We start from the raw sequence: 13,896 nt of genomic DNA on the forward strand, positions 1-13,896 counted from the left end.
GAGGGAAACAAGAGGAGGTCATGGTGAGCAGGAAATGACAATCATGTTGATGCCCCTGCCACACATTTTAGAAAAACAATTGAGAGATCAGAGTCTCTGGTTGCTCAGACCCCTACAAACTGGTTGGAGAAAGAGACAGGGTGATGTGGTCACTGCAGAGACACTAAGGCCTTCAGTATTTAGGGGCATCACTCAAGAGTGTTTTTCTAGCAAAATAAGGAATGTGCGTTTGTTTTAGAAACTCTAGAATTTTCACAAATATATGTAAAAATTATACTTCTTTGAAAAACATGAAATACTGTTATATATAAAATCCTATGTATACAGATGCCCATTTCTAGGTATATCTATAGCTAGATTATCAACAAAATAAAACAGGTATACATAAACCTGCATCTAACTGTTTTTACTCAATAACAGATTTCTCCATATTTCTAATATTCAGGAGCTTATGTTTCAGTGCCCCAGAGCAGAACTGGAATTTAACTGGACACTGTTTGTAGCATTATGATGGTTCTCATACATGCGTGTGCACATATTTTAAAATCAGAGGAAAATGCTGCTCTGAGGAGCACACAGTCACCTTTCAGTCTATAAAGGGAAATGAAACACTAAAAAATTAATGTTAACAAGAACATCTGAGCCAGGCGGTGGTGCCGCACGCCTTTAATCCCAGCACTCGGGAGGTACAGGCAGGTGGATCTCTGTGAGTTCAAGACCAGCCTGGTCTACAAGAGCTAGTTCCAGGACAGCCTCCAAAGCCACAGAGAAACCCTGGCTGGAAACCTCCTCCCCACCCCCAAAAGAACATCTGGGGGGCTGGAGTGATGGCTCACAGGTTAAGAGCACTGACTGCTCTTCCAGAGGTCCTGAGTTCAATTCCCAGCAACAACATGGAGGTTCACAAACATCTGTAATGAGATCTGGTGCTCTCTTTTGGCGTGCAGGCACACATAGAGGTAGAATGTTGTACTCATAATAACTAAATAAATCTTTTAAAAAAAGAATATCTGGAAGTAACACTGAAGTCACATCTGGAGCCTGTGCCTGTGATGTTGGCACACAGGGGCTTGAGGTAGAGGCCAGCCTGAACTGTTATTATGCAATAGACATTTATATACCAAAAGGTTTACACTTTTTTGTTTTTGTTTTTGAGATAAGGTCTCATCTCATACTGTAGCACAGGCTGGCCTAAAACTTAATATGTATCCAGGCTGGCCTCCGAATGGCACTGCTCCTACCTGTGTTAGGATGCCAGGACTACAGCTGTGGCCACATCTGGTTTAGAATGCCTTCTGTTTTAATCTGCACCTTTGGAGCAGCATTTCTTGAACCATAAATACTTAGCTGCAAGTTCTACATGAGAAGACAGAGACACCGAAGACCCCACAGCTTACAAACACGCTGTTTTTTAATTGAGGTTTTCTACTTCTGTACTCTAGAAATCATACTTTATATATCTGGTTTGTCCAGAAGTTTATTTAAATTGCAGATTTTCTTTTTTTTTTTTTTTAAAGAAGGCAAAAGCAAGCCAAGAATGTGTCCTGGAACATTTCCCTCTGAATTTGGTTATTGAATGGAGTCCAATCACCAAGTGGGAGCTCACAGCCACATGTATCTGAAGCTAACAATGAGGGCAGTCACGGGATGAGGTCTGACCTTCAGAATAATTGCAGGCCTGTGACAGAGCTTGGCAGTGAGACAGCATTGCAAGCCGGGATACTGTAACTCCCATTACACTCCCTTCTTTGCTTGTTTTATACTAGAAAAAATAAAACAAAAACAAAACTATAAGAAGCACAATAAGACGGGTTATTATAAATGACAAAATTCAGAGTCCAAACCTAAACCCAGATAAACAACACAATGGACTTAATTTTATATGTTGAACAGGAACATTTAAGGCTCTGGACTTGGACTCCAACTCTAGACAAACAGAGCCAAGACTGGAGGACGATGAAGCCTACTGGAGCATGTGCAAAACGACTTCAAAGTTTAGTGGCTCATCAATGTGACCTGGTCACCAAAAAACTAAAGTCAAGTGACTTGAGCTGTATGAGCAGAAGCATAATGCCAAATATAGCCATTCCTCAGTAGCTGCTCAGTGGTGGAACACTCAATTAGCTGTGTGAGACACAGGCTTTGATCCCCTAGTACCACAGAAATACTAACACAAAGAGATGTGGGCCCTATTCACTCCTGCACATGGTTTCTTTGCTTTTATCCAGGCTGTACCTTCCTTTCTAATGTCAGACCAAAAACATATTTTGCACAATTTACACACACAACAGATCTTTGCCATCTGACTTGCTTAGCTTTTGTTTGTGTTTCCTGGTTTCTTACTCTCATTGCTCTGACCATCTCTGAGTTGTTTTTTCTCCCTCTCCAAGTCAAGGTCTCACATTGTAGCCTAGGCTTGCCTGAAACTTATGGCAATATTCCTGCCTCCAACTTTCATGAGCTATCTTACCCAGAATCATCTCTAACTGTGCCTTAAATGTGGCACCCTGGGAAATCCCCCCTCCTGGCTCCCCTTATGCCATCAGGGTATTGTATCTTTGCTTGACTCCTGGCTCTCTGTCCACCTAGCCTCTTCTTCAGAGACCCAGACTCACAGCACCCTGCCTGAGTGCCTCTTGTCCTGGGAAACCATGCTACCAACACTCCATCCATCCCACCTCCACCCATGAGAACTCTCTGTGTTTTCTTCCTTTGTGAGACATGGTCTCACAATGAAGCACTGGATGTCCTGGAATTCACTATGGAGATCAGGAATCTGCTTTCCTCTACGAGGAAAGATTTATTTTTATTTCATGTGCATTGATGTTTTGCATACATGTGCCAGGTCCCCTAGAACTGGGGTTACAGACAGTTGTGAGCTGTCAAGTGAATGCTGGTAATTGAACCCTGGTCCTCTGGAAAAGCAGCCAGTGATCTTAACCACTGAGCCATCTCTCCAGTTCAAAAGAGAGAGAGAGAGAAAAAAAAAAGCAGGTCAGGGCTGGAGAGATGGCTCAGAAGTCAAGAGCACTTGGCTGCTCTTATAGAGGACCCAGTTTGGTTCCCAGCACCCACATGGCAGCTCACAACTGTCTAGACTTCAGTTCTAAGGGATCTAATGCTATCTTCTGGCCTCTGTGGGAACTGCATACACATGATCAGATCACTCAGGCAAAACACATAAAATTTATAGAGGAAAAAAAAAAAACACCTAAAACTAGCGCTCCCTTTAGAACCCAGCCAATCTAGATAGATTTGTTTGTGTATTTTGTGTGGGGGGAGTGCACATACATGCCACAGCACATGTGTGGAGGTTGGTAGCGTTGGTTCTCTCCTCCCACCTTTATGTGGGAGTTTTGTGGTCAAACCTATCAAGCTTGAGTGGCAAATGCTTACCTGCTAAGCCATCCAGCTGGCCCTAGAGAAATGTTTATATATATATATATATATATATATATATCTTTATGAGTCATCCTTATTTCCCTCCTACTGACAGCCCTTTACTAGTTTCCAACTCTGTAGCAAATCCTGAGGGTTGTATGAGGCTCTCCAGCAAGTGGATCTGAAGTAGCAGGGTCTGAGGCCAGGGCTAAGGAGGGTTGCATGATAAAGGGCCAACCTCAGCAGCGGTCCAGGGCGCCAGCAGCTCCAGCTTCCAGGAGCCCAGAAAGGCAGGCAAGAGCCACCTCATCACTGAGCAGGCTTTTGTTTACTCGACTGTCTTTCAGACATTCTCTGATCTCTCCTTAGAAACTACCCTCTTTGCAGGCAACAGTACCTCTACCCTCTTCTTTGTGGCCAAGGCCATTTCAAGTTTTACCTATATTGGTTATTACAAAAGATTTCAGGCTGTATGGTGGTGGTGCACACCTTTAATCCCAGCACTAGGGAGGCAGAGGCAGGCGGATCTCTGTGAGTTTGAAGCCAGTGTGGTGTACAAATTGAGTACAAAGACAGTCTCCAAAGCTACACAGAGAAATATGTCTTGAAAACCCCCCCAAAAAGATTTCAATACACATTGCACCCCAAGCCTTTTAAAAGTTTTCATGGATGTGTGTACTAATTAATTTAGCAAATAGCTGGTGAGCAAATCTTAAGAGGTCACAGACATGAAGGGCACAGTGTCAGTCACAGGATTTCAGTCATGTGACCGTTTGACAGTTGCCAAAATTTGAAGTTCAGCCTCCTTGCCCATAGAGCAGATTTTAAAAAAAAAAAAACATTATTTATTTACTGGAGAGACACCTATGTCATGACACACATGTGGGGTTAGAGGAACTCGTGGAGATTAGTTCTCTATTACCATTCGAGTTCTGGGGCTAGAACTCTGGTCCCTTGGCCTTGGTGGCAAGTAGCTTTACCTACTAAGCCATCTCCCTGACTCCATAGAGCAGGTTGTTCACAAGTTGAAATTTAGTAACTTATTGTTACACTCACAGATTAGTGCAACCTTCATCAGAGAAGCTCCTATTGCAGTATATGGTGATTAACCGAGATAGACAACTGGTCCAGGGGCAGAGAATGGGAGATGCAGAGTACTCAGCCTAAATGGCACCTCTCTATCACACCCTTCCTCCCAAGACTAGGGGATCACTGTAGAAGGAGGTGGGACAGAAAGACAGTGAGAATCAGAGCTAGTGGATGGTGATGTGGAGAGTGTTTTCTGTATACAGCAGGGCAGCTGCCCATATGAACTCACAGCAGTTGTGAAAGCATGAGCAAGAACTGCTCAAGCTCAAGCCAGACAAAAGCCCAACATGGAGAGGCAAGGTGGGCATCAGGCCACGGCCAGCAAGGGAGCTTCTGGCAACTGATGGCGCTGTGAAAGGAAGAGTCAGTCCTCTTAAAGGTGCGCCCAGCCTCAAAGACTGGCCACATTTCAGTGGAAGGCCACACATCCAAGAGTATATGGAAGGACTTTTTGAGTTTAAAAAAAAAAAAGACACAAATCTGGGGTCAATGATGAATATGAATCAAATATACTGCACAGAATTGACCAGGCTAATTTTATAATAAATCACTAGTAACAATATAAAAATGAGGAAGATAAACAAAAAATAAATTAAACAAGGAAGTTGAAATCTTTCTGGTTTTTTTTTGGGGGGTGGGGGTTGAGACAGGGTTTCTCTGTATTGCTTTGGAGGTTGTCCTGGAACTAGCTCTGTAGACCAGGCTGGTCTCAAACTCACAGAGATCCACCTGCCTCTGCCTCCCGAGTGCTGGGATTAAAGGCGTGCGCCACCACTGCCTGGCATCTTTTTAGGTTTTTTTCACGAATTAATGAAGAAATGAATTTCAAGTCTTCAGCCCCGAGGACTGTGCAGACAGATTCGGTGTGAGTGCTGCTGTCAGTCAGTCAGGGTCCCACACTAACCTTCAAGGCCTTTAGTTGTTTTTTAAAACGTTCTTTCTGTCTGTTGAACTCACTGCTTCCCCTCATTTCTCCGCTGCTTTGCCCCAACTCTCATAGCAGCAGCACAGTTCCTGTGCCAGCCAGTCATCTCTGCAGCCTCCCTTCCAGAAGGCCAGTGTCCTCCAGACTGAGAGGTTAGAGCGACAGCAACCAGCACAGGGGACACTCCACGTCCACACGCTTGGTTGTGTCTTAACATTCTTCCTGGGTACCTCTTTTTCTCTTTATGCTTCAAGTCTACATTAAAATCTCTTTTAATAAACTCCAACTCTGCCTCAAGTTAATGGTAACAGAAGGTCCATTACAGAGCATTTACAAGGCTACAAAACGGAAACTTCTTCCTTAACACTCATTAGCATGCACCTGAAGCTAAAGGAACGCCAGGAAACACACGCCAGCCTCCAGACTTACCTCAATGTATGCTGGTTCCGTACCAGCAGGTGAGATGTGGGGCTGCCAGTCTTTGGGAGGCTTTGAAAGATACTTGGAATCTGTTACAACCCACTTGAGCCGAGGCCAACCTAAATCAAACCCAGAGTGAAAATTGAGTTGCCTAAGCCACCACTGAAGGACTTCACACTGAGCTAGTCATCTTAAATGTCAAGATTACATATTAAGATCATTTCATCATCAATAAAATACCTAATTTTTATTATAACTTCTTTCAAAAGAACAGTCATTCCACACAATAAATACAGGCAGCCTAGATGGTCCTCAACAACAGGGAGATTCATTTGTCAGTGGAAGTATGTGGAGCCTCATGCCCCCCTGGCCCCCTGCTTTAATGTACACAGGGGTAGCTGGCCCTTCCAGCCAGTAACACAAAGGTTAAGGGTAGGGCTACAGAATCAGACAGACTGGGCTCAAGTCACTGCTCTGCCATTTATTAGCTGGGGTTGAGGGTTCTGTTTCACAATTCCCTACCTGAAAAATGAGCATAATTACTATACCTATCTCAAATAAGTAAGAATTAAAAACAAACAAACAAATACACGTGAAGCCCTTAGCTGTTATTCTATTAAAATTCTAACTAGCCGGGATCCAGAAGGCAGAGGAAGGTGGATTTCTGTGAGTTTGAGGACAGCTTGGGCTACAGAGAGAAACTCTGTCTTGACAAAAAGCAAAACAAAAGCAAAAGCAAAAATAAAAGCCTGAAGCACTCAGGTTTGAATAGTATTCACCTTTGAACTGTACAATTTCTCCGTTCTGAGTTTTTGGCAGGCCCTTCAGACAAATTTCACTGGTGAGAGCTAAGGCAATCCCACAGCTTCCTAGCAAGAAGCCAATCTGTTGACCTCCGGCATCCTGTGAGAAAAATAATGAGCACAGTAAGGGTGTGAGCGTGAGTGAGCACAGTGAGGGTGTTTGAGCGTGAGTGAACAAGAGCACGCCATGCTTAGCAACAGCACCCAGAGACACTTCAGCACTACCCACTGTGCCTCAGAGCCCAGATAGCTGGCAAATGTCAAAGCTGGAGATAACATGGCTCCAAACAATCTTTGGTTCCCTAAGTATAACCAAACACTGCTTTAACCTGACATTGTGAAGCATGCACCCTAAGCCAGTGTAACCCCGTCTGACTCTAGAGGCAAGTAGGACAAATTTTAACACAGTTTTCTTCTCACAGCCCTACCCCCAGATCTAAGAGTAGCAGCTACCCAGGCCAGAACAATATAAATAACACAGATGGACTAGACATCAGAGCCTGTTATTTCCAGACAATTATACCTAATCTTGTGTTCTACTTTAAAGGAAATAAATTTCAACCTTAAACAGCAGCAAACGCAATCAAAGGCAAAGTCTACAGTATTTACATACACCTTCAAAGTATCATTAGGAAACTACACAAGTATTGTCACCTTAAGAGGAACCCTATGATTTCCTTCCTGAGTAATAAAAAGACAGACTTATCCATCACCTAAAACTTTAGCAATGTCACCAATTTGGGTCTTATCACTTAAAAAAATGCTGTCTCATAAATCAACATTCTATACCATATTGATCTCTAACATCAATTCTCAATAATAAACAGCACGAGATGGTCAATGTCAAGAGCACTGTCATCATTACTATTAGGGCTGACACAGTCCTAACACCATTCTTCACTCAGGGACAGTCACTTCCACCACTGCATCACCACCCACTCAACCATTCTGGGTTATGTCAGGCAGTTAAAAGGAAGTTCCATGATAAAGTAGGTATAGGAGATGATACTCTATGAATGATAACCACTGCACACTCAGATATAAGCCTCCCATGATTTCTAACATGATAATGTGGTAGATGAGATATGTAATCTACTTGACACTCATATCTACATAATTTTTGACAACTTTCATGTTTTTTGAAAGTAAAGCTGAGTATTTTAAAACATGATCTGGGCTGGAGAGATGGCTCAGAGGTTAAGAGCACTAACTGTGTCCCAGAGGCCTTAGATTCAATTCCCAGCAATCCCACGATGGCTCACAACCATCTGTAATAAGATCTGGTGCCCTCTTCTGGCCTGCAGGCATACATGCAGGCAGAACACCGTAGACATAATGAATCAATAAATAAATCTTTAAAATATAAAAATATGATCATGTTGCTTCTTTTTTCTTTTCTTTCTTCCTTTCTTGTCTTTCTTTCTTTTCCTTCCTTCCCTCCCTCCCTTCCTTCTTAGACAGCATCCCTCTGTGTAGCTTTGGCTGTCCAGGCAGACTAGCTTCAAAGTCACAGAGATCCACCTGCTTCTGCATCTCAAGTGCTAGGATTAAAGGCATAGGTCATCATGCCCAGCAATCACATTGCTTCTAGAATCAGTAAGTCAGTCCAGTGCCTACTGTATCACAGCGAAAGACATTTAACACAGCAATGTTACCTTTCTGGTCAGTGGTACTTCTATGGGTACTGGAATTACTTCTGCCAGGAGACATCCATAAAAAGCCACCATAAACATGACTGGATCATTGTTGGGGTAAACCAAGGCAACCTAAAATTTCCAAAGACATTCAACAACAGTGGAGTATAAACTGATTAACTCTATGAACACAGAACATTTTCCATGAACACAGTAAGCCAAACAATTTAATAGTTATTTGATCTGAAGGAAATTAAGCAACTAAGAAAGACAAAAACATCTGGTAGGAGCACTGTCATCCCCACAGTTACACTGTCTATTTTGGAATCAGGAATGTATCTCAGAGAGTATTTGCCTCCTGTTAGGCCCCACTGCAACTCCTAGCAACACCAAAAAGCAAAGACAAAACCATAAAACTTACCCAATTTGAGAAATAAAAATGCAATTCATTATCATTATGGTAAAATGTTTCACTCAATCTTAGCTGTGATTCAATGGTAAACAGCTTGCCTAATATGTTAACTACTTAGGAAGCCTAAGGCAATTTACCTAAGTACAGGGTTAATGGCATAGATATGGTGGGCATCTCAATACAGACAGCATATATTAAAGCTGTGCGTCTCTCAGGGAGCCGTCAAGCCAGCCAGCCCCTTAATCACTGGGTTCCTGTTCCTTCTCCACTTGCAATCAGATTCTTTAAACTCACTCCAAAGGTGAGTTCACTTTAAACCTAGAGGTCTAAAAGTGACTAGTTGCACAGAACAATTTCCTTACTGCTTACAAACTGCCATCTTGACACTTGGGTAGGCACATCACCTGCTTAGGGTTCAGTGAGCCATGGGAAATCCTCAATGTCACTTTGTATAGTAAAAGTTACACTTTAAATATTTCTGGCACACTGTAAAAGCATTTTTAAAGAGTTACTTGAGGGTCCATAAGATACCTTAAAAGTGTTTGCCACCAAGCCTGAGTTTACTCCCTAGGACTTAGGTGGTGGAAGGACAGAGTTGTATTAAGACCTCCAAAAGACCCCATCCCCCACAAACCAACAGGCATAAGTTAATTCATAAAAACTGCTGTGTAGAGCCGGGCATTGGTGGCGCACGCCTTTAATCCCAGCACTCGGGAGGCAGAGGCAGGCGGATCACTGTGAGTTCGAGACCAGCCTGGTCTACCGAGCGAGTTCCAGGACAGCCTCCAAAGCCACAGGGAAACCCTGTGTCGAAAAACCAAAAAAACAAAACAAAACAAAAAAACTGCTGTGTAGTAGCTGGTATTTCATTCTACAAATTACAAATAAACAGTAATGTTGAATGACAGGAAGTAAACATATTCAGTACATTGCTAACAGGGAAGCAAAAATACCAAAATTTAAAAAACTATGTCACTTTCAATTAAGAACTAAATGAAACAGTGTCAATTTGGCTCTAACAATTTTAAGAGCCAGTTTTATAAAGACAAAGATTTGAGCCAACATCAAAGCACTTACTTTCAGAAAGACTTAATTTCCCTTTTTAATACCTTGGCTTTTCAATAAACAGCTCCAGAAAGAGGCCCAAAGCCTCTGAACTACAAACCAACACTAGTGCTGAGTTGGACAGTTGGGACTCCAGACTAAATTGGTTTTGTTTCCTAGGAATAAGCGTTACACTGGGGCTGGAAAATGCCCAGTGTTGAATGTACTGGTTAGTGTTATGAAGGACCAGGGTTCCCTTTCCGGTACACACATGGGAGCTCACAACGATTTCTAACCCTGTCTAGTTCTTGGGAATCTGATGCCCTCTTCTGACACCCTAAGGCACCAGGTACATGGTATAGATACACATGCCAGCAACACACCCATACACCTAGCACAAATAAACAAGCATTTTTAAAGGGGGGTTATGGAAATCTTACCACTGTACAACAAAAGCCCAAGGTGTGTGTATTAGAAACAAACAAATGTCACCTTTCTGAACAAAACAAAACAAATTACCCTGTCTCCAGGTTTTAACACAGGTTCATTTTTGGTCCCCAGTTTATTAAGCAGCGTGTAAGCCAACTTTAAACTTCTGCTCCACAACTTCCCTAGAAAAAGAAAACAATGAGACAGAAAAAATTATAGGCCTACTCCAGCCAGAAAGCACTGGGGTCAGCATGCTAAGACAGGCCAGTTGTGATGAGTTAGAGCCAACCTCCCCAACACAGCAAGCATTCCTGCAAACAGCCTCTCAGGCACTCTGAAGGGCCACTCTTGCCCTGGAACAAATAAAACATCACCCTGCCTTACTTACTATTTCAAGTTCTTTTCTTTTCTGTTTTTTTTTTTTTTTTTTGAGCCAGGGTAGCCCTGGCTGCCCTGGAACTCACTCTGTAGACCAGGCTGGCCTTGAACTGACAGAGATCTGCCTGCCTCTGCCTCCTGAGTAATGGGATTAAAGGTAAGTGCCACTGATACATAGCTCATTTCAATTTTTTTAAATGATGTAATAACAGTATCCTCAAGTATCCCTTTAAAGAGAGGGCAATATTTTTTGTTTGCTTGTTTTATATCCAAGACTAAAAAGCAGTTGGTTGGTTCTGTCCTAGGCTTTTTTTGAAGAACAGCTCATCTGTGTCTCACAAGCTACTTGAGACTGGATGGGTTATTTCAAATAATTAAAAAAAAAAAGACAAGAAAAAGAAAAAAGACAACAAACAGAAAGCTGAGTATGGGGGTTCATGCCAACAATCCTAACTTTTAGGAGGCCGAGGCAGGAAGATTTCTTCTGGTTCGAGCCCAGACTGTGTTACATAGTGAAAAAATGTCTTACAGAAAACATAAAACAAACTAAGATCAAAAGAGAAGCTGGCTCTAGGGGTTAACCCAGTGGACTCGTAGGTATCAAATGAACAAGAGTGGTCCTTAGCTCTTGGAGGAGCTGTAAAAATGGAAAAGTATTCATTTTATTCTGTATATAATTGTGTGCTTAATATAAGCAGGATGATGCAGCCTGTAGTTCTAAATACAGTGGTTTTCCTTCTCCACAACCATTAATACTGACAAAATACTTTCTAAAATCCTCCAGCCAGGTGCCATGGTTCATGTCTGCAATCTCGGAAATCAGGAGGCTAAGAGCATTAAGAGTTCAAGGCCAGGGCTGGAGAGATTGCTCAGAGGTTAAGAACACTGGCTGAGCCGGGCGTTGGTGGCACACGCCTTTAATCCCAGCACTCGGGAGGCAGAGGCAGGCGGATCTCTGTGAGTTCGAGACCAGCCTGGACTACCAAGCGAGTTCCAGGACAGCCTCCAAAGCCACAGAGAAACCCTGTCTCGAAAAACCAAAAAAAAAAAAAAAAAAAAAACCACTGGCTGTTCTTCCAGAGGTCCTGAGTTCAATCCCCAGCAACCACTTGGTGGCTCACAACCATCTGTAATGAGATCTGGTGCCCTCTTATGGCCTGCAGGGATACTAAATGAGTAAATCTTAAAAAAAAAAAAAAAAAAAAAAAAGAGTTCAAGACCATCCGTTGCTACAAGTCTAAGGCTGTCCTGGGCTAAATGGACTTTGTCTCAAAAACACAAAACAAATCCTTTTCTACTGTAAAAGTAGAAATAAACCTTTTTGCTGTCTTTATAAACTAGCTGCTTGCCAATGTCACTCTAGCAAATGAAAATGTTTGGCAACAGCTCCACTTGGAACACAGGGCTCAATCAAATAAATCAGACACGTGCAACTGAGAAATATCAAGAGAAACACTACACCCAGTGGGGACCCACCGTATGTGAGCGTGTAGACTGGTTTCCCGGACACGTCCAGCCCGGTCAGGCAGGGGCACTTGGCTTGGGTAGAGCCCCATCGCTGCAGGGCAGATTCCAGTGCAGGGGGCCAGTTACAGATGACTCCAAGGGGCTCCCCCTTCACTGGCATCATCTGTCGGCCCTCAGGCTTTGGCTGGTTAGGATCTGGCTGAGGTACTGTAGCAAACAGACAAGATGAAGTAAGTTTACATGCCCCTAACACAACTCTAACCTCGAACACATTTTCTCCTCAGTCTCTGGATTATTCTCCCAGTGAGAAAGGACGACCTTAGGGCTTCCAGCATCCTCCCAAGGAGTCCCAGCATCCAGGGGAGAGATGGCTCTTACTCCCATCACCTGCTGATAGTGCCCCAAATGCAAGGGCTGCTTAACAATGTTAGATGAGCAGAACTGTGAGACACAGACTCAAAGGGGCTGTTTATACTCATGTATACACTGTAGGTTTTTCTACAGTGTACAAGCATTATTAAACTAATTATTTAAATCCAACATTTCTTTTGTTTATTATTGGTTTTGGCTGGTTTTTCTTTTAAGGACAGGGACTTGCTATGTAGGCTTGAAACTCAATGTGTAGACAAGGTTGGTCTTAACTCATAGAGAGCCATCTATCTGTCTCCCACTGTGTTCAGTCTTAAATTCTACATTCCCAAATTCTACATTCTCATAGAAGGAAAGATAATTTACCGATAGACTAAACAGTCAAGTATTTACTGTGCACCAATTATGTGCATAGACTATGATAAACTGAGAATGTGAACAAGTTGGATGTGGGAGCCCTTGCCCACAGTCCCAGAGTTCAGGAGGCTAAAGCGGGAACAAGCTCAAATTTAAGGTCTGCCAAGAATACTGCCAAGACTCTTGTCTCAACAAAGCAACCTGAGAAAACAAATATCACACACGCACATCTGCAGAGAAAACAAATATTGCATACATACCTACAGAGTACACCAGGGGCATAGACAGCAATAGTAATACCTCAACTCAGGTGTTACTCGTCCAGGCGGTGACATTCTCTCTCCTGGACTCCCTGAGTATGTAGTCACCCACTGCCTGTGTTGTCCTGGTTTTGCTGTGTGCATATCCCTAATGCATGCTGTAGTTTTATGTGCGCCAGAGAGATGGCTCAGTGGTTCAGAGTACTAGGGGTTCTTCCAGAGGACCCAGGTTCAATTCCCAGCACCCACATGTCAGCTTACAACTGTTACAATTCCAGTTACAGGATATTTGATGCCTCTGTGGGCACCAGGCATGAAAGTGGTACACATATGTGTATACAGGGAAAACACCCACATACACAAAATAAATCAGTATGAACAACTAAAAATAAGAATAAAAAAACTGTTCTTAGTAACTCACTATTATGATGGATTTGTAGAAATTTGTTTTGAGTCATTCTTTTTGTAGAGTTAGCATACAAAGTAGTGGGTTTCCTAACAGCATTTTTATACGTTTGTATCATTACACTCTACTCTTGCTCATCCTGCCCCTCCTATCCCTCCTGCTGGCCTCCCCCTCCCCAAACAGTTCTCACAGCTGCCTTCACATCACGTGAGTTCCATGTCTTAGCCACCCCCCCACATACACACACACAGTCCCTTTGCTCAGGACCTGCACACACTAATACACACTTAAATCTAGATTCTGCAGGAAACCATGCCGCCTTTACATTTCTGAGCCTGGCTTTTTAATTAGTGCAATGAATGCTACTTGCATTCATTTCTCTGAATTCATTCTTCTACTGACAAAATACTCATTTTACCATTTTTCTTCTTCTTCTTCTTTTGTTTTTTAGAGACAGGGATTTTCTGTGTAGCTTTGGAGCCTGTCCTAGCACTCTCTCTGTAGACCACTGTGGCCTTGAAC

General features: G+C 42.8%; 1 protein-coding gene across 4 annotated transcripts in view; it reads right to left on the reverse strand.

Moving 5' to 3' along the window:
* Window positions 1–13,896, reverse strand: part of Dip2b (disco interacting protein 2 homolog B) — a 181,073-nt gene that overhangs the window by 52,592 nt on the left and 114,585 nt on the right. For all 4 annotated transcript variants that reach the window (XM_040753817.1, XM_040753816.1, XM_040753815.1 and 1 more), the window contains 6 exons: window positions 11,992–12,189; window positions 10,228–10,319; window positions 8,274–8,384; window positions 6,595–6,718; window positions 5,825–5,934; window positions 1,660–1,762 (listed from right to left, as the gene is read on the reverse strand). In XM_040753817.1, coding sequence (XP_040609751.1) covers window positions 1,660–1,762; window positions 5,825–5,934; window positions 6,595–6,718; window positions 8,274–8,384; window positions 10,228–10,319; window positions 11,992–12,189 — 738 coding nt within the window. The remainder of the gene's footprint in view (window positions 1–1,659; window positions 1,763–5,824; window positions 5,935–6,594; window positions 6,719–8,273; window positions 8,385–10,227; window positions 10,320–11,991; window positions 12,190–13,896) is intronic.

Source organism: Mesocricetus auratus, unplaced genomic scaffold (genome assembly GCF_017639785.1).
Source record: "Mesocricetus auratus isolate SY011 unplaced genomic scaffold, BCM_Maur_2.0 Super-Scaffold_100010, whole genome shotgun sequence".
Taxonomy (NCBI): Eukaryota; Metazoa; Chordata; class Mammalia; order Rodentia; family Cricetidae; genus Mesocricetus; species Mesocricetus auratus.